General features: G+C 38.3%; 1 protein-coding gene across 2 annotated transcripts; it reads left to right on the top strand.

The window, feature by feature from the left end:
- The first annotated feature begins 864 nt into the window (after positions 1 to 864).
- LOC126975308 (uncharacterized) lies at positions 865 to 20,740 on the top strand. 2 transcript variants are annotated; one of them, XM_050823130.1, is made up of 12 exons: positions 865 to 966; positions 1,043 to 1,203; positions 1,269 to 1,415; positions 1,490 to 1,602; positions 4,075 to 4,296; positions 5,895 to 6,019; positions 7,244 to 7,379; positions 9,238 to 9,361; positions 10,666 to 10,946; positions 12,839 to 12,998; positions 15,369 to 15,565; positions 19,409 to 20,740. In XM_050823130.1, the coding sequence occupies exons 2-12, from the start codon at positions 1,108 to 1,110 to the stop codon at positions 19,584 to 19,586; spliced, it is 1,779 nt and encodes a 592-aa protein (XP_050679087.1). In that variant the 5' UTR covers positions 865 to 966; positions 1,043 to 1,107; the 3' UTR covers positions 19,587 to 20,740. The 2 variants fall into 2 exon arrangements, with proteins under 2 accessions (XP_050679087.1, XP_050679086.1); XM_050823129.1 differs by lacking the exon at positions 865 to 966 and having other exon boundaries at positions 991 to 1,203.
- The last annotated feature ends 688 nt before the right edge of the window (positions 20,741 to 21,428 follow it).

Raw genomic sequence — 21,428 nt, 5'->3', positions numbered from 1 at the left:
ACAGTACTGTTTTATAACTGTATTGATAAAATATTTAGTATTTCCAACTCGAATACTTATTCTATCGAGTATATTACTAGGAGATATCGGTTATAATAGATGTCACAGATCACATGTAACCTAAATCATTATAATTAACTTTGAAGTTAAATTTATTATTTTAGAGCTTAGATAAACTTTTTCTGAGTTACAGTTTACATTAACTGTTATAACTTTTAGCACAGCGTATAGCATCGCAGAGACCGTTGCACGTGTCCATGCACTATAAAATATTTGAGTTATTCTCTCGCTGTTATATTAGACATTTAATAAGTTTTTATTTAAATGAAATACTTATTAAAAGATTACAACGTGTGTAAATGTATTTTTTAATTTATTTTCCCCTTGAAATTGCTATATTCGATAGTGATAGCAGTATAGTATCTGGAATAGTAGAAATTGATGAAAGCGACGATTCAGCGTGGTAGTAAAAATACAACTTTTTATCTATAGTCAATAAATAAATCTAACAAAAAAATACGAATACTTAGCTAAAATAAAAGCAGGAATAAATAAAATAAAATTATTAGTTGTACTTTATTCAAAGAAGATGTTAATACTATGTATTAACAGGCGCGACTGCCTAAATAAATATTGAAATTTAGTATAATGTGAAATGTGCAGTGAGATTGACGTAAGTTTGAAATAGTACAATATGGCAACGATGTATAGTCCGGCTAAGTTTGAAAGCAAGGTAGGTAGTAAGTAGATTTCGGCTATCTCCGTTTTTCACAAGGTTAAAGCTGTCACATGTCAATCTATCAATCACTGCACGTTTCATACAATCGCTTTCATAACGTTAGTGTTTCGACTGTCGGTAGGCTGACATAAAATGATAAATGTTAGGTACCTATTGACTAATGAATAATGATAAGTTGTTTTTAAATTTCATTGATCATTAGAGTAAAAGTGTTCTGTGATCATCTCGTTCGTATAAAATATAATGAAATCATGTTCTACTTCTGTGTAATTAAATAATGTTAAAATAATAATAACTTTGTAGGAAATAGGATTTTATGCAACAATTAGAAATTGTTATAATAAAATTATTGAAGTACTCATTCCAAAATGAAAGCAGTTTTAATTTTTGATTGTGTTAATGATCTACTTTTTTCTAAATGGGATGAAGAATTCCTTTGTCGAATGAAATCCCTTAGCGGCCTGGTAAGTTCTGAATTAATATGACATTGGTGTACTAATTTTTCTAAATAACATTTCTTTTAATCTAGGAGAGTAATGAAAACTTAACAGACAGTCATCATGTAGCTCAACTTCTCTCACCAATTATAACATCTCAGAGAATCATGTCGGCTCAATTTAGCAACACATATACTTCCATGCAATGTAAAGACAAAACATCCATAGTATTTGATGAGGTAAGCTTAAAATGCATGAATTTTAATATATTTTAGCATTATTATGAATAAAATATAATTAATGACTGTTTTAGTGGTTGGACTATGTATTTATGTTAATAAGTGAGGATAACATTGATGATTTGCATAGAGAGCTAATGGATTGCAAAACATTGGTACAACATATTTGTGGACAAAATATTGGCCTGTGAGTATTACTATGCTATTTTAATTTATACAAAACCAAGATTCAATCTTAACCTTTCTGTTCCGGGAATCTGATTGTGTGGTATACTGCCGTCATAATGAAAAAGGGCACAACTAACTTTTTCCTCGAAATGGAGTTATATACATATTTGGAATCAGGAAAAAAAGGGCTATCTGCCAATATTTTTTTTATAATTTAAGCTTTAAGGGCAAAACTGAGCTATTTTTGCTATGATAGTACATAAAAAGAGCACATCTAAGTTACACTACGTCAAAAGGTGATAAATGAATAGATGTGGCTTTCATGTTTTCTTATAATTTGTGATTTAATTCATTGAAAAGGCATATTTGACCTACTTCAAATAGTAAAGGCTTATGTGGCATATGTGCCCTTTAATGCAATAACAAATAAGGTATAATACCTCAGATCAGTTTGATTATGGCGCTCACACTGTCTTTTGTCAATGTGTATCATCTTACATGTATTATTATATTCCTTAAAATTAGGATGATTTGAGTGAATGTTGACTATTGAAACAATGTATAAGATTATGCAAGATAAACCTTCTAAACAGTATAAGGGTCAGAACTTGGTGTGGGAATAGCGTTTTGGCGTACCTGAAAAATGCTGAAATGGTTTGGACACATGGAGCGAATGAGTGATGAAAGAATGAGGCATCAAATATATAAGGCAAGTTTGTGTGGGCAAGTCGGTTGCGGGAGACCTCGTAGAACATTTGTCAACCAAATTGGGGACGTTTTGAGAAAAGGAGAGGTCCGAAACACCCACAACCCGCTACCGCAACCCGGTTACCGACTATAAAGTTTTTATGTACAAAATTAAATTCTCTTTGGAGTCCTTTTTATTTCGAAAGTATATCTTGTGAACTTAAAATGTTATCCCAATTTTAAAAGTGTGGTACTTACTTTTGAAGGCCAGTGTATATATGCTTTTACAACATGATCACAGAAAATGTACAGAACAAATATTTTTCAATACTTTAAAACCTTTTAAACAATGTTAGTGAGGTAAAGGAACTATAACAATAAAAGATTTCTTATATTAGTCATTGAAATTCAATAAATGATTTTAAAATCCTATTTTAATTTTTTTTTTAATAAAAATAAGGGATGTGAAAAGCAGGAAATTAAGCTGTTGGTAATTGATACACCCTGCCCACAACAATGCAGTGCTGTTTAGGATTCTTGAAAAACCCCAAAAATTTTGGGTGGCACTACAACTGCGCTCATCACCTTGAGACATAAGATGTTAAGTCTCATTTGCCTAGTAATTTCACTAGCTTTTCATATACACTACCCTTCAGACCGAAACACAGTATTGCTTACACATTGCACACTGCTTCACAGCAGAAATATGTGCCGTTGTTGTACCCATAAACTAGCCCGCATCCTGTGCAAAGGAGCCTCCCACTGGTAAATATTTGAATTTGAAGAAACTCGGAGAGTAGCAAATATCTAAGAATCCACTTAAATAAGTGTGTGCTAGTGGTTTAATATACAAAATACAAAAGAGCTAATGCTGAATATGGCTGACTGTTAAAAAGCTGTCAATAATTTCAATTAAAGTAACAAAAGATTTACTTACCTTTTCTATCTTGTTGTGCCTTTGTTAGAGATGTTCAAAGTCAAAGTCAATAAACTAATTTGAATTGTCACTTTAAATATTTCTTTTAAACGAATGAATCTACCATATTTTCAGAAAAAGTAGAGTGTGTGAGAAGAACATAAGAAGTAACTCAACAGCCACTCTTCAATAAATGGAGTATTTTACAATGGCTGTAAAATAAAATTAGTTTGTTAGGTCCTGCATTCAATATGAAATGTGTTCAAAGATAAAAGTGTTTTTAATATCAAATATTTCTTAAAACATAATAAGTAATAAACTGTATTTATATAAATTATCCTATATTGGATGCATCAACCTTTTATCATCGTCATCATCAAATTATCCTATAATGTTCTTCTCTCTTGTTCACTTTGTTGGTCTTTACAGTAGTATATTGTAAGTGTATGGTGCTGCCCTTGTCAAACACTACAAATCCAGTTAATTGTACATACTTACTGTTCTATCTATATCTTCTTCTACCGCATTTATCATGGGGAGTGTTCCGAAGAGCTGTTTCACTTGATTCCTGCCGCCGATTTCTACCTTCCCATGACATGCCACAAGTTAGGATATCATCTCACCATCTGGATGTGTGGCGGTCCTCCACAGTGCCATATTCAAGGAGCTTTCTACTCCACACTACTAAGCTGTGGAATGAACTTCCCTGTGCGGTGTTTCCGGGACGATATGAAATGGGTACCTTCAAAAAAAGCGCATACAGCTTCCTTAAATGCCCGCATCGCTCCTGTGATTCCTCTGGTGTTTCAAGAAAATGTGGGTGGCGGTGATACTACAGCTTATAAAAAAACAATTTTATTAAGTTTCGTGTAACATTTCTTATTGCAGCCTACATTCATCTGTTTATCAAGACTGGTTGTCAGTTCTTATTGAGAGCAGAGGGAAAGGTGATTCAATACCAGGAGCAAGTGGTATTATTGGTGAGAGTGGTGCCACAACAGCAGCACTAAATGCGCTCAAAACAATTTCTAAGGACCTTAGAACATCACCACATCCCCATTATCACCTTATGTTATATGTTGGTGATAAAATGCTTGCGTTATATTCAAGGTAATTTATATTATTTATCTACTAGCTCACCCAGCAAATGTTGTATTACCATGGACTATGTAAAAAAAGTTGCAATTAAAATCTCATACAAATCGGGATAAGTTTGGTAACAAATACTGAGACATGAGAATTTTATATATTAGATACCTATATATTAAAGCAGAAATAACTGACTGAACCAGCAACGCACAGGCGAAACCGCTGGGTCGAGTACAACTAAATTTTGCACAAATATTCCTTTACTGACATAGAGATAAAAGTTTGTATGAAACTTTTTATTTCTTGGACATATTTGCATGAAATTTCGTGAAGTTCAAGGTACTGCAAAAACAATGAGTTGCGTTTTTTTAGTGGCCAAAAGCTTAAGGCTAGAAACTTAAAATTGCCACAATAGACTGAGAAAAAAATGTCAAACGAAAATGTTTCTTATGATCATTGCCTTAACAATGAGAGTTATATGATTGTTATATATATATATATATATATATTGTATTGTTAAATATCTGTAGGTATCACAGGCTATTTTTGCTCAACTCTACGTGTGCTGTGCGCCTATCTTGCGTAAAAACGCTAGATTTAAAGCAAAGATACACAGATCTTTGTTTTTCACGGTGTTTTCCTACAGCATAAGAGTATTCAATAAACATTCGTATGAATTCGGAAAATCGAAAACGTGGTGGTGGTCCGGGAGCGAATCAGCGCCTAGGCTCTAGTCCTAATTTAGCTGTGCTTCTCGATATTTAAGTTCGTCACTGTCAGAATCACGGTTTAGCGGATAAACTATTTATATATATAATATACTAGCTGACCCCACAGACGTTGTTCTGTAAATAATAAAAAAAATACTTATTTACGTTTTATAGGAATTTGCCAATAATATTTCAAAACATCAAGAATTATCTCGTAAAATATGCTCCCTGTTGTTATAATGAAATTGTTTCACAGTGTAACTCAAACCGTGCGTCACTAAATTCTCTCATAGAAAATATGTCCATACAAAACAAATATTGAAAATAAAAAAAATTATGGGTCCCAAATCGAAATAAAAACTATCCTATCTCTCAAGTTGGGCCAAACTGCACTCCATGAAGTAATCCCCATTAAAATCCGTTCATTAGTTTAGGAGTCCATCGCGGACAAAAAACGTGTCACGTAATTTATATATATTAAGATATAAAATTTAATAGGTTGGTTTTTTTTCATGTTCATTTTTTTATTTCATTCAAAAGTTTTCATCAACACTTCAGTGCAACAATTTATAATAAACTCTATCACTGAAAATTATTTTTTTTATCTGAAATGGATGGGATGGGATGGCCTTACCCCTTATTTAGTCTTTGTATTTTTTTGTCTTAAAAAGCATAAAAGGCATTTATTTTCTCAAAATTGATTCCTTTAGAATTCTTATTGATGTCATTTCTAATAACTACTAGATACTACTACCGCTTCGAAAACAAAAACATAACAATTTTCAATTTCTATATAACAAGGATAGCATATTCAAACTAATGCTAGTTAGTACCAATGTTTATAGTACTAGTTCGTAAATATTCTGCAGATATAATTATTATTCTGTGTTAACTTCACTATCTTTTCAGTCGTGGCTCTGATGATTTGATGCCTCCAGATCTCATTTTATTAAGCATTCAATGCATAGCTGCTCAAGAGTATTGGAATGAGCTGAGAAAAATTGATGAAAACATTCGGAATGTGAGATTGCCATGTAAGTAAATAATATAAATGAATCCATATTGTAACGCCGCATTAACTTTTTTGAGTTTTATTCCTTGAATCTAATAAACATATTTTTCATGTACTGACCTCTACTATATACCACTGGACTGGCGGCTGTCAAAGTGCTTTTGTGCCTATTTGATATTCGCCATTGTGGCGCTGTTGGCTATGTAGCGAGAGTCTGCGGTACTAAAACTAGTAATGACAAACATCGATAGATAGTAGAAAACTATTTACAAAAAAAAATTGTGTACTTTATTACGTTGATTCTTGAAGTATAAATAACACGGATAACGAACGAAATTAATTCAAAATGCAAAAAATACTTCAGAGTATTGTACGTTCCTTCGCAGCCATTTGTATTATACGACAAAATTAGTTCTCTGGACGCTCGCGAGTGACGTTTCAAATAGGCACAAAAAAATTGCTGTCAAACATATGGAACAGCCTGTCCAGTGGTATTTATACACATCAGTGATTTCATGACATTATGTGTGTGAAATTGCCACAGTACTTATAGTCCGACAACTTCGTGCGCGACCGTCCCATGGGGTGACAGACGGGGGCGGGGACTTAAGATGTGAGCGGGTAGCGGGTGGTGTTGCGGGGAAGGGCAATGCGTCAGTCTGCCTTGACCCGCTACCCGCTTACTTCTTAGTACCCCGTGTAAGATGTTATCTGTTTTACTTCTGTTAACGCTACTTTGACTAAAGGCAGAGAAGCCTCATGGGGTCTTTACAGGTTCTTCGGTGTGTAGTGGCATTCCCAAATATTTTACATAATATGCGAGGCCAGACGGAAATGCCCTGTAGAGGTGACTGTCGGTGATGCCTTTAAATTTTTGTGTCTAGTGTCCAGGTTTTAGTTAATTTTACTATTATCATATTGGTTTAGTTATAGTTTTAATTAGTTTCTGTTTAATTATAATTATACTAACATAATTTAGGACATTTTATTAACAATTATTATGGATTTTTTTTCCGAATTTAAATTATTAATATTATTAATTATTTTCTTTTTATTTGTTATTATGACATATCTTAAATTTTAAACTGTAATTTAATTAATATCGAATTAAACTCAACAGTGTTATGTAATTAAATTTAAGTTAAGATTGTTTGTATATCTATGGGTAATGCCTGAAAATAAATGATTTATTATTATTATTATTGGTACATTGATAGACAGTATACAACTTCAGACTATTTTTCAGGGTTGTCTGAAGAGAACAGTGCTATTGTAAACCTTTGTGCTGGAATTGGTGGTAACCCCTGTGCACCACACTCTTTGCATCTGGTGGAAGTCGCCCCTCGCATTGTATTTGCTGTGCTCATCGATATGGATTTGAGGTATTTGGTATTTATGGAGCATATTTTTTTCATAAAGTCAAAGCGATTTCTTCTTTTGTCCAAAATTGATACTGATGAAAGTCGATGAGAATTAAAGAAACAAAAACCTTGCATTCTTCATTTATATTTTTTAATATACAGGCTGTCCCAAAGTTATGGGACATGAAGGAAAAGTACCTTAAATATCGAAGATAGGCTATTTTACTGAAAGAATACTTTATGTTATTTTTAAAAGTTAGTACTTCTGCATTCAAAGATTTTCTAAAAATTACTTGCCTCGTCTGGGAATCGAACCGACTGAAATGTAAAAAAAAAACACCCCTACTTTTATGATGCCAATCGAAAGAAAGGCCAAAAACTAATAACTCTTCTTAAGTAACGTAGTATTTTAAAAGAATGTTTCAACGGAGGAGGTCGCTAATTGTTCGAAATCTATATCTTCTATGTGTTTCGTTAAACTTTAAAAAAGCTTTTATGTAATACTTTATTACTTTAATAATACATTTTTGATATAATGATTAATACTCATTATATCATAAACTTATATAACATTTTAAAGAATTATAATATTATCTAATATATAAAATTCTCGTGTCACGGTGTGCGGGACCGAACTCCTCCGAAACGGCTTGACCGATTCTAATGAAATTTTGAGTGCATATTGGGTAGGTCTGAGAATCGGAAAACATCTATTTTTCATCCCCCTAAATGTTAAGGGTGGTCCACACGATTTTTTTTTTTAATTTGTTAGATTATGAGTCAGCATTAAAAAATACATACAACTTATAAATTTTCACCCATCTGCGATCAACAGTTACTTTTGTATCGCGATTTTAATATCGGCAATACAACGTTTGCTGGGTCCGCTAGTATTATTATATTATATACAGTTACGTGCAGATTATACTATGAGTTCATATTTATTATTATTACAATTAAATAATTGTAATAATAATAAATTTATTTTTATTTTATTACACTATAAATTAAGAAAAAATAAAATGTAATATTTTGTCATTCCCTTTGATACCTACCTACACAAATTAATTACAATGGGAAGACTAAAGGAACTTTCTACTTCAAATGTCACGAGGGGCTGCTGAAAACCAGTGTTGTGTTGGTGTCTTCTGCACTGACACAACAATATACTGAGTCAGCTCCTTTTAGCAGGGAATCACGCTCACACTGTTATTTTTATTTATTTATTATTAATTTTTATAATATTGTTACGTTATTTAAATTAGTATTTTAATTAATATTGTAAATTGTTGTGTTTTTGTGTGAGTGTTTTTTTATTGCTAACTAGCTGACCCGATAGACGTTGTTCTGTATATAATAAATAAAATAATGTTTTTATATGAATTTGTCAATAATATATCATAATATCAAAAATTACTTTGTAAAATATGCACCCTGCTGTCGTAATGAAATTGTTTCACAGCAGAACTGTCAAACCGTGCGTCAATAAATTCTCTCATAGAAATTATGTATGGACACATCAAAGGAAAAACAAATTTGTTGTTTTTATTAAATTTAGCAGCATTTTCCTATTTATTCACCTTTTAAACCTTCTCTGGACTTCCACAAATAATTCAAGACCAAAATTAGCCAAATCGCTCCAGCCGTTCTCGAGTTTTAGCGAGACTAACGAACAGCAATTCATTTTTATATAGATAGATAAAGTGTTTCTATTCTATTCTATAATGAATGTTAAAACCAAATTTCCAATGAATGTCATTTATATAAAATATTAGGTTAATTGATAGTTTACGAAGTCTCTTAGTAAAACAATTATTCATAGCATTGAGAGTAAAAAGAATAGAGTTTTTTTTTTTTTAAAGAACAATAAAATTTTCAGAGAAGTTGGTATTGCTGTGCATTCGTCAAGTCAAATATTGACGAATTTGAGGAAAATTCTACTACAAAGAGACTTGGAAATGTTACCTAATTCTTTAGATGCCTTCGAAGCTGCACTCAAAAAGGTACTTTAATAGTTGAAATTATTGAGCTACCAGCGGCCGCTCTTGCATTTGCTTGGCCAGTGAATTCAAATTCAAATATTTTTATTCAAAATATAATTTCAAATCACATCAAAAACTACCAAATGAGCTGTGAAAACCTGATGGCAGCATGTAACAGCATAAGACTGAGCGATAATAAGTTTCCAGCCTTTTACAGCCAGTACAGTGTTAACAATTATATTTCATACAGTGAGTTTTTTTAATGAAAATAAGGGACGAGACGATCAACGACAATGCAGTGCCGCTCAGGATTCTTGAAAAACCCAAAAATTCTGAGCGGCACTACAATTGCGCTCGTCACCTTGAGATATGAGATGTTAAGTCTCATTTGTCCAGTAATTTCAATAGCTACGGCGTCCTTCAGACCGAAACACATTAATATTTACACATTATCTCCGGGAGCCTCCTACTGGTTTTATAAGATGGAGCATCAATGGCGTGCACTGTACTCGTAATTAGGCATGTTACATAGACGACATCAGTTGCACGTGTTCGGTGTTTTCATGACACAACACGATATTGCTACTAACAATTTTTTTTATCAAATTACTAGTTTTAAAATTGAAATGTGGGTCAACATCTTATATGCAGAATATTTTTGTGAGAACCCTCGCATATTTTTAACAATTAGAGGTCGAGACATTGTAAACTTGTGCTAAACAGCACAAAAGAGTACTTCTGCAACTGCCCTTCAGCCAAATGCGCTCATGGATACGCTCTCTCACCAAAAACCGACACAACACCCGATGGATGAATGTCTCAAGCTCTAGACAGTCGAAAGAAGTGATACCTGCACTGTCGCCCAAACTGACACGTAGACTTATCAGCCTCAACAGACATGACTTCCGTATAATGGTGGGAACCCTAACGAGTCACACATCATTAAACAAGCACCTTTTCACAATCGGCGTAACGTTCTAAGTGCAGAGGGTATCTAGACGAGGATGAAACGGTCTCTCACGTAATCCTTGAATGTGCGGGGGTGGCCAACCAACGGGCAAAATCTTTAACTAATACGAGTTCGCTCCAAGAAGTCTGCGAACACCCCAGGAATGTTCTGAACTTCTGGAAGGAGCTGGGCTGGTTGGAGTAATTGGCCAATTCTGCACGCAAAAGGGACCTATACTAGTAGTTTAATTGCGGAAACAGGAGCCCCTATACCATACGATACAGGCACAAAAGAGTTGACTATTTTAATCACACACACCTTTTAGTATAAACTCAACTTCCTATTACATAAAAACACTAAAAATAAAATGTTACAGACAACAGACGCGCTTCGGAAAAGCAAATGTGGCTCGGCTCTTTCCGCTCGACTTACAAGTAGGATGTCGGAACTGAGGAAGTCTTGTACAACAACAACCCCACTTACTCCAGAAACGACAGCCATCGCCATGCATACAGCATTGGAAGCAGTTATAGAGATATTGAAGCCAGACATCCCGAGCCTAAAAATGCAACAAGCTTTAAAGGACCTCCAGGAATTGCTAGCGCCGTATGTTGACTTTCTTCAAGTGAAGGCTAAGAGATACTTCAGTTTGGGATCATATCCTTTTTATAATATAATAAAAAACCCACAGATATCCAAGTACCAGAAGATGTTGTTCTAACCATAGTATAATATTATTCTCCGTTTGTTTTCTCTTCCCATGGCAGCTGGGTCACGTGATTGACCTAAGAATACGTCATCAGTTGCGATGACTGTTCTCTAACTATTTTCAAGTGAAACAAAGGCATTGACTTTCTATAGGTGTGAAAGACACGACAATAGCGATGAAATGGCGAACTGTCAGTATGACATAAATTATACCGGGACGTAGTCTTAGGCCATCGTGCAAAGAGAATAACAGGCAGAGTACAATTCTCACTGTGTACAATTCTGTTACTGTCACATTACTGACAAGACTCTCTATACATATAAATATTGATGCTTGTTTGTTCGTGTTAAATAAACTGCTAAACCTTTCATCCGTTTGAGACAAAACTTTGCCAACTTACTATTGCCACTTACCTATTCAAAGCGAATGGAGTCACAGTGAATTTTAACATTTTTAATGTTCAGCTACTAAGTAATAATAATGTCCTGTGCTAATTTTTGTAGTACTTCTGACTGTAGGTTACCTTTTGAAGAAGGTTATGCCACTTTATGGTTTAAAATAGCCATTTTTTTTTATCGTCAGATTTTGTAATGGCATCATATAATTTTGCTCAGATTTTTCAAGTAATTCATAATCAGGGTTCACGTTATGTTTGTCGCTGTTATTAAGTTTTGTGCATGTATGAAATCAGACGGGATCATTATCAACATAACGATACCTCAGTTCGCAAGAATAACAATTGGATGTAATTCCAGAAAAACGTTCCAAACCACAATCATGTCGAAATTGAGTCAAGAACACAAAACTGGTCACGTGATTCATATTAACGGACTGACCGAAAATGGCAGCCCTACTGTCACTCTTTAAATGACATAATGACTTAGTAGCCCAACCCACGTGTATGGAATACACTTGTATTTATAAAACTTTAAACACGAATTCCTTAAAATGTGATGTTTGTGGCTTGGAACGTTTTTCGGGAACTACGTCCAATTTAGAAAAGGGTTTTAAACAAAATTTAAATTTCATCTCGAGTTGTTACTGTATAAAACGAAATTATGCAAGACTCATAAGACCTATTGGAAGTAACAACTAAACTGCCTTAAACTTGTTTCTCTTTGGTACTTGTGGTTTATCGTTTATGGAATAATTTCTCATACTTATCTCAATCCTACCAAATTTCATACTTGTTACACTTTGAAAGTTCCAAATTGGAACTGAGGTATTGATAATTACTTCATTAATTTCATGTAAACAATTTGTTATGTTTTAAAAGTGATCAATCACTTCTGGGATTAATACACAAGTAAAATTTGAAAACAAAATTTCTCTCTCCCAACTGAGCCAATCGTTCGAGTGACGTATCTTCATAAAATCTTGTATGTTCTGTTCAACTCTCAGGTTGGGGCTTCATCTACAGGATCTACTTTACAGTTGTGTTAACCTGTTCCTAATATGCAAATATTGGGATTGAGCAGGTTATCGGTCGTGGGCTCGAGTCCCGGATCATTCATGTGGGCGAATGAGTAAAACGTCCACAAATTCTTTATAAATATATAATTTCAATGGTTTTACAACTACTTGATATCTTTACATAAGGTTATATTTTAAACAAAGGTACGTGCGCCTTGCGCCAGAGTTCTGAAGTAATGGGCCGAAGTTATGCACGATAGGTGTCCGTATTGCGCTGTCTCGCTGCCGTCTTCACGTCAGTGACATAGGCGCGATGTTCACGCCTGAACATTCATAAAATTTTGTTTTCAAATTTTATTTGTGTAATTTCATTTTGTGTCTTGCTGTGTATATTTGTATCAATTATTTCGCTTAATATGGGTGTCACTGGTGTGATTGAGGGTGCTAGTAGTGGTAGTTCCCTAACGCTGCACAAGTATGTGGAAGAGTTTCCGGGGCTGATACACTTTATATACATAGACCGAACTACTGGCCGATTCCTCGCACCGGATATGGCTGACTGTGTGGACATGTTGACACCCGATACGGTAATCATTTTAAGACAATGAATTCGCAAATTTATTTCCTATGATTACTTATATTTCTATGATTAAGGTTAAGTAGCTCTTAAGCTTGGAATAATAACGCTTAGAACGTGAGTAGTAGAATTGAAGCAATTTCCAATATACGTTACCCGCCGCATCAGTGTCACACCGTCAAGTTCCATGACAATCAGCACGCGAAATTTAATTGAAAATTGACTTACTGTGCATTGAAAGGGTTTACCAACGCGACTTATAATAAAAATAACGATATGAAAATCACATATAAGTACATTATATTATGTGTTGTTTTTATTGAATTCAAAATTTATGTTTTATTTCTTTTTTCTTATAACATATAGCCTAGTATTTATTACAATTTACTGATTTAGGGAAATGTCTATTCACTTGCAACATTATTTGGCTGTTGTGTGCGTGTTGGCGAATGTAAGTAGATACGTGATGCTGACGCACACATTAATTATAATGTTACTTCTATATTGACAATAACTATGAGTGAAACTATCGTTCTGAGCGTTATTATTCTAAGCTGTTATGTACATATGCGTTCATTTAATGTCTCAATTGTGGCTCCTTTAAATACTATATATAAAAAGCTTCCCAATTAACACAATACTAGGTATGGGTGTGTAAACATTTTTTATAAATAAGAATAGATTTAGTAATTTATCTATCTGGGGGCACGATAGTGCTCCTGCCAAGTCGGAGTAAAACAAGCGGCACGGCCGTACCATCTTTTTCTTGATGCAGTCAAGGCCATTTTCAACTCGCTTTACCTTCGTTGTGGACTAGAAGCCTAATTATCAGCAAGCAAGCAGACATTGTATAAACACGGTATATTTCAAATGTAAACAACTTAAGACAGAAGGACCAAATTGACCGACTTGGTATTACATGGATCTCACAACTTTTTACGTTCTAACGTTAAAACAGTTCCGAGACTTGGTTTTTTTTAATGTATGTTTTTGATGGCTATATTAGATCTATTAAAGAGAAACAGTCCAACCAGTTACCGTACATTGTTTTTCTTAACAGGATTAAGGCAACGTTATCCAGGAAAGCTCCCAGCCGGCTTCATTTTTTTCCGAACATATCGAACAATTATTGACAGACGCGACGGGGAATTTATAATATTACAAGCCGTTCCCGTCCGCTTCGCAGAGCGAATTTTAAAAGGAAATAAATTAAGTTTTGTTCATCTTATTACAAATAGGAAAATTTCGCATCGAATGGTGGTAGTTTCATGTCGATAAGATCAGTGATTTAGCCTCAATTTTATTATTATTACCATTATCATTATATACAGGGTGGGCCAAAAGAAGTCATCCGATGTTGCTTGGCTCTCTTTTTTTTCTAAATGAAAATCTTCGATTCTGTCTTTTGATTATGTTTATTTGAACCTTTAGAATTGTAGTGGTCAAGTCGAGAAGATGATATCGGCCAAGTGGGCGCCATCACAATTGATTGCCATAGAATTGCGAATTGCCATTGCGAGAACTTCGGGCGACAGATTCTCGCACTCGTATCAAATGTTGTCCTTGAGGGCTTCCAGAGTATCGGGCTTTTTCATGATAACATATATAAAAAAGTCTGAAACGGTTAAATCGGGCGATCTCGCGGGCCAGTGCAAATCGCCAAAACGGGAGATGAAGCGACCCGGGAACGCCGCCTTCAGAATATCGGTTGTGGCTCGCGCAGTATGTGCCGTTGATTCGTCCTGTTGAAACCACATGTCCTGCAGTCCTAATTCGTCCAATTGCGGCAGAACAAACTCGGTCAACATGACCCTATAGCGCGCACCGTCCACTGTTGTCGTTTGGCCAGCGGCGTTCTCGAAAAAAATGGCCCGATGACTCCTCCAGCGTGAACAGCGCACCATGCAGTCACTTTGAGCGGGTGTAATGGCTCCTCGAGCATCACTCGTGGATTTTCGGTGCCCTAGAAGCGATAGTTTTGCTTGTTCACGTACACGCTGAGGGGGAATTGAGCCTCATCGCTAAAAAGTTAGAATAGGAGGTGAGTTTTCTTCCGTGTAAAAATAATAAAACAAAAGATTTGGTATTTCCTTTCATTTTAAGTAATACATTTATTTGCAAAGATTGATCCTTACCAGCAACGAAGTTCATTGGTCCAATAATAGGTACTGGATGTATTTTTTTTTTGAAATATCATTCGGGTCGATTTCCGTCAAAAGTAGAAAGAAATTTTAAAAATGTAAATATGCAGTACTTGTATTCTTATAAATTAAGGGCATGACTACTTTCACGACTTTTCTCTACTACTCGTAGTTTCCGACTTGGCCATCACCGCCCTTCGAAAAAAACCATCTATATAATACTGTGTCTGTCTTGATAGATCCGTATTATAATGCGTCGCGTGATGTTCTCGCTGCGGGAGGGCTACGGAGCGGCAACATGGCGTCGCGGTGCGCTCCACGTGTGCGCCGTGCAGTGGTGGGAGCGACGAGGACAACCCACGCGGCCCGCTCCTCACCACCCCGCTGCACTGCGCGCGTTACCTCCGCCGGGAGACATTCTGTCCGCCTTCTACAGGTGTGATACACGTACATACGATACACGTAGCATGTCGCATGTCGCCGTGCAGTGGTGGGAGCGACGAGGACAACCCACGCGGCCCGCTCCTCACCACCCCGCTGCACTGCGCGCGTTACCTCCGCCGGGAGACATTCTGTCCGCCTTCTACAGGTGTGATACACGTACATACGATACACGTAGCATGTCGCATGTCGCCGTGCAGTGGTGGGAGCGACGAGGACAACCCACGCGGCCCGCTCCTCACCACCCCGCTGCACTGCGCGCGTTACCTCCGCCGGGAGACATTCTGTCCGCCTTCTACAGGTGTGATACACGTACATACGATACACGTAGCATGTCGCATGTCGCCGTGCAGTGGTGGGAGCGACGAGGACAACCCACGCGGCCCGCTCCTCACCACCCCGCTGCACTGCGCGCGTTACCTCCGCCGGGAGACATTCTGTCCGCCTTCTACAGGTGTGATACACGTACATACGATACACGTAGCATGTCGCATGTCGCCGTGCAGTGGTGGGAGCGACGAGGACAACCCACGCGGCCCGCTCCTCACCACCCCGCTGCACTGCGCGCGTTACCTCCGCCGGGAGACATTCTGTCCGCCTTCTACAGGTGTGATACACGTACATACGATACACGTAGCATGTCGCATGTCGCCGTGCAGTGGTGGGAGCGACGAGGACAACCCACGCGGCCCGCTCCTCACCACCCCGCTGCACTGCGCGCGTTACCTCCGCCGGGAGACATTCTGTCCGCCTTCTACAGGTGTGATACACGTACATACGATACACGTAGCATGTCGCATGTCGCCGTGCAGTGGTGGGAGCGACGAGGACAACCCACGCGGCCCGCTCCTCACCACCCCGCTGCACTGCGCGCGTTACCTCCGCCGGGAGACATTCTGTCCGCCTTCTACAGGTGTGATACACGTACATACGATACACGTAGCATGTCGCATGTCGCCGTGCAGTGGTGGGAGCGACGAGGACAACCCACGCGGCCCGCTCCTCACCACCCCGCTGCACTGCGCGCGTTACCTCCGCCGGGAGACATTCTGTCCGCCTTCTACAGGTGTGATACACGTACATACGATACACGTAGCATGTCGCATGTCGCCGTGCAGTGGTGGGAGCGACGAGGACAACCCACGCGGCCCGCTCCTCACCACCCCGCTGCACTGCGCGCGTTACCTCCGCCGGGAGACATTCTGTCCGCCTTCTACAGGTGTGATACACGTACATACGATACACGTAGCATGTCGCATGTCGCCGTGCAGTGGTGGGAGCGACGAGGACAACCCACGCGGCCCGCTCCTCACCACCCCGCTGCACTGCGCGCGTTACCTCCGCCGGGAGACATTCTGTCCGCCTTCTACAGGTGTGATACACGTACATACGATACACGTAGCATGTCGCATGTCGCCGTGCAGTGGTGGGAGCGACGAGGACAACCCACGCGGCCCGCTCCTCACCACCCCGCTGCACTGCGCGCGTTACCTCCGCCGGGAGACATTCTGTCCGCCTTCTACAGGTGTGATACACGTACATACGATACACGTAGCATGTCGCATGTCGCCGTGCAGTGGTGGGAGCGACGAGGACAACCCACGCGGCCCGCTCCTCACCACCCCGCTGCACTGCGCGCGTTACCTCCGCCGGGAGACATTCTGTCCGCCTTCTACAGGTGTGATACACGTACATACGATACACGTAGCATGTCGCATGTCGCCGTGCAGTGGTGGGAGCGACGAGGACAACCCACGCGGCCCGCTCCTCACCACCCCGCTGCACTGCGCGCGTTACCTCCGCCGGGAGACATTCTGTCCGCCTTCTACAGGTGTGATACACGTACATACGATACACGTAGCATGTCGCATGTCGCCGTGCAGTGGTGGGAGCGACGAGGACAACCCACGCGGCCCGCTCCTCACCACCCCGCTGCACTGCGCGCGTTACCTCCGCCGGGAGACATTCTGTCCGCCTTCTACAGGTGTGATACACGTACATACGATACACGTAGCATGTCGCATGTCGCCGTGCAGTGGTGGGAGCGACGAGGACAACCCACGCGGCCCGCTCCTCACCACCCCGCTGCACTGCGCGCGTTACCTCCGCCGGGAGACATTCTGTCCGCCTTCTACAGGTGTGATACACGTACATACGATACACGTAGCATGTCGCATGTCGCCGTGCAGTGGTGGGAGCGACGAGGACAACCCACGCGGCCCGCTCCTCACCACCCCGCTGCACTGCGCGCGTTACCTCCGCCGGGAGACATTCTGTCCGCCTTCTACAGGTGTGATACACGTACATACGATACACGTAGCATGTCGCATGTCGCCGGGCAGTGGTGGGAGCGACGTGGACAACTTTACAGAAATTCAACTGGTACCAGCGTAATAGTTATTGAGCGAAGCGAAGCTGAGCGGAGCTCCCAGCGGGTGACTCCAATTGATTTCTGTGTTAAATTGTTTCTCGGCCATTTCTGGACCGATTTAAAAAAAATTCAACTCATCGAAAGCTTTCGAAATTTTCTAGGTATTACAAATTTCGACTTGATTCAATTATTATATTTAAAAACAAACATGATTTCTAAATTATCATTTATATTTATTGAAAAATTGAGCCGATTTATCAAATAACAATAAGTTTTAGTAGAAACACTGCTATCCTTTGATCATTTTCGAATGTTCATGATCTACAACATCAGTTTTTATACAAAGACTTAGTATACCTCGCTTCGCTCAACTATACGCCGCAGCGGACTGCGGCAAGTCAGTTTAGGCAACTGTTGTGTAATGAGTGTCTTAATACCTAATTATCAACAGTTCTATCTATATCTTATCAACCTCTATAAAAGATTCTGAAACAGTAAGCTTACTGCTAACATTAAAAAATCCAGTCCTAGTAATTGTAATATCATCCAAAGGAGTGATATTATGAAAACAGATGATATAATGTTGCACTGAATTTCATTACAACACTCGTTTGGATGATGTAATGGTTATTAGGACATTGGGTGTTTTAATGTTGGCAATAAGCTGTTTTAGAATCTTTAATAGAGGATTTAAAGCATAGGTGAAGATAAAGTAATATTATGTCTCGCATGCTAAGGTCGAGTATGACATAACTAGCTGTTACGTGAACAACATTTTTTGTTTTAATGCCTATACTATCGAAATCATTTGAGAATAATACTTACATAAGATGCGACCTGTACATTTTGATTAATTCAGTGTCTGGTTGATGTTGGAGTGTATTCAATGCGTTATAACAAGCGATGCAACTGCGTTGTTTATGATCAGTATTAATATTTAACGAGCTATTATCACCTATTATGAAGTATTGTACTAACGGCTGGGACGCATCATAAATTATTCGCAGAACTATATATAGCTACTGGTGTTTCCAAACCCTACAGTCCTGATCCAGGGGCTTGCATATACTTGCAATATATACCACTAGTGTTAAAGTTAATTTAGTTCCGATATTCAATAGACAAAAGGTAATAACCAAACTTCTATTGAACACCCACCCAGTAAAAACGAAGTAATACTTAGTAAAAACCTTAGCCTCTTCGTGTTACGTGTGCAATATCTGAATTTCTAACTATTATATTATTATGTACCTAATGACACAAACTATAGTACTAGGTTGACAAAATGGTCCGGAAACATATGCAAAGCACAAACAACTTTAATATTTTGAGCTCAAATCCTAGCGCTGTCCGGCTAAAGCGCAAATACGATTAATTAGATCTACAGTACCTACCTTGCGAGAAAACCAATCCACACCACTGGTCCTGACACGTAACTTTGTACCCACACTGCGAATTTGTTTACAGGCAGCTACTCGACCTGGCATTCCCGAACGACAGTCAAGGAGTCAACATCAAAGAGCTAGTTTGCATACACCTAGGGTTGCTACCAGCGTCCACTGCGGTACAACAAGCTCGGAGACTGGCGCATTCCGTCTACGAATTAGCTGGCGAGAACCCCGCGATCGCTTCAGACTTACTTTAAAGCTTTATATAGGAGCAAGAAATCCGATGGACACGAAGATGCCACATATTCTGCCCATATTAGTGGCAATATGATCTAAGACAGTCGTAACGAATTATAAAATGACTGTAGCTAACCGCGCTATGACAGCTTAGACATTTTATTTTATAGGGCTGTCAACAGATTAGATATTTTTATCTTAAACTACTTTAACTTCTTGACTAAAGTGTAAACTCATTAAAGACAAACTCAACATGTGAAATGTAATGTGTTGTTTAAACAATTAAATGGTACTTAATTATTTAAATAATAATTATAATTTACAATTTAGGTATGTGCAACAAACAACCAGTGGGAGGCTCCCTTGCACAGGTTGCCGGATAGATTATGGGTACCACAACAGCGCCTATGTCTGCCGTGAAGCAGTAATGTGTAAACATTGCTGTGTTTTAGCCTGAAGGGCGCCATAGCTAGTGAAATTACTGGGCAAATGAGACTTAACATCTTATGTTTCAAGGTGACGAGCGCAAGTGCAGTTCCGCTCAGAATTAGTGGGTTTTTCAAGAATCCTGAGCGGCACTGCATTGTAATGGGCATGACGTATCGATTACCATCAGCTGATCGACCTGCTTGTGTCGTCCCTTATTTTTATATATAAAAAAAAACATAACGATGTTATAGATAAGAATATTATGTTATTACAGCCACAAAGAAGGAAGAAACTGACTTATTTTGCATGTACTCTGAACCTGCTCATGTTTAGCAAGATTTAAAATTAACTCTTAGCTAAAAACCAAATAAAAAAATAAGAGTTTCGATAATTTTTATGTAGTTTACATGTCTTCCCTTTTTTGGTAAGGTCGCAGTATTATACAATTGTCACATTCCATTATATTATTTAATTTAGTTTGTAAGTATTACAACGTGTAGAACCCTAAGAAAACGAAAGTAAAAAAGAAACTTTCTGTTGCAGATATATCAAAAAAATATTAATTATTAAAATAACACCGAATTCTTGTGACTGAATGAATGTAAATGAAAAAAGTCAGTTCGGAGGTATCACTTCTAACTGAATTTTCTTTCACTCACATTTTAAGCTTAAATGTAGGTAAATATAAGATATGTGTTGCTAGTCATCAATAAAAGAAAAAATAATAATATAAATATGTATTCAAGTGTCATGGTTATTATTTATTCCCTTAAATCCTTTTCCAAAATACAAGTTCTTGAACGACCCATTTGGGCCGAATTGGGCTCGCACGCCCAGTTAGTACCTACCACTCTCCCACTTATAACTGACGTGAAATAATGGTTTTCCCACTGTTCTTCGTTCGCTCTGTGGACTTACCGGAGGCGTAAGCCTCCCTCCCCACAGAGACAAATGACAGCAACGGTTAAAGCAAAAAGACTACTCAGTACTGTCATACTAAGCACTTTTTGCGAATCCATCCTTAGATGTCCTGTATATACTAGTCACTCTGGAGGGGGCAGCACTGTACTGACGTGGGACCAAACAGTCCAAGCGCCAGATACTTTGCTCCACATTTTCCATGGATTTGTTTATCATCAGGGGCCCATACCTAGTTATCTAAATTCCATTTCATTCCACTTTCATCTGGAGCACCATCTCCAGTCTTTACCGAGACATCCTCTCTGTCTGACACATTTTACCTGTCCTACCCGGGGTATAAACTCGTACACTCCTTCATACCAAATGCCTCTCCTGCCCGGGGTATAAACTGGTAAACTCACTCATAAGAAAATCTGGTATTTGCGTTTACGTCTGAGATGTCATTCTCAACTGCCCCCCTATGCGGTCCCCGAGAGGTTATGCAAACGCTGGTGTCCCGCACGGCTGTGTGC

This window comes from Leptidea sinapis, chromosome 35 (assembly GCF_905404315.1).
Source record: "Leptidea sinapis chromosome 35, ilLepSina1.1, whole genome shotgun sequence".
Lineage (NCBI taxonomy): Eukaryota > Metazoa > Arthropoda > Insecta > Lepidoptera > Pieridae > Leptidea > Leptidea sinapis.
This window is presented reverse-complemented; position numbering and strand designations above follow the sequence as displayed.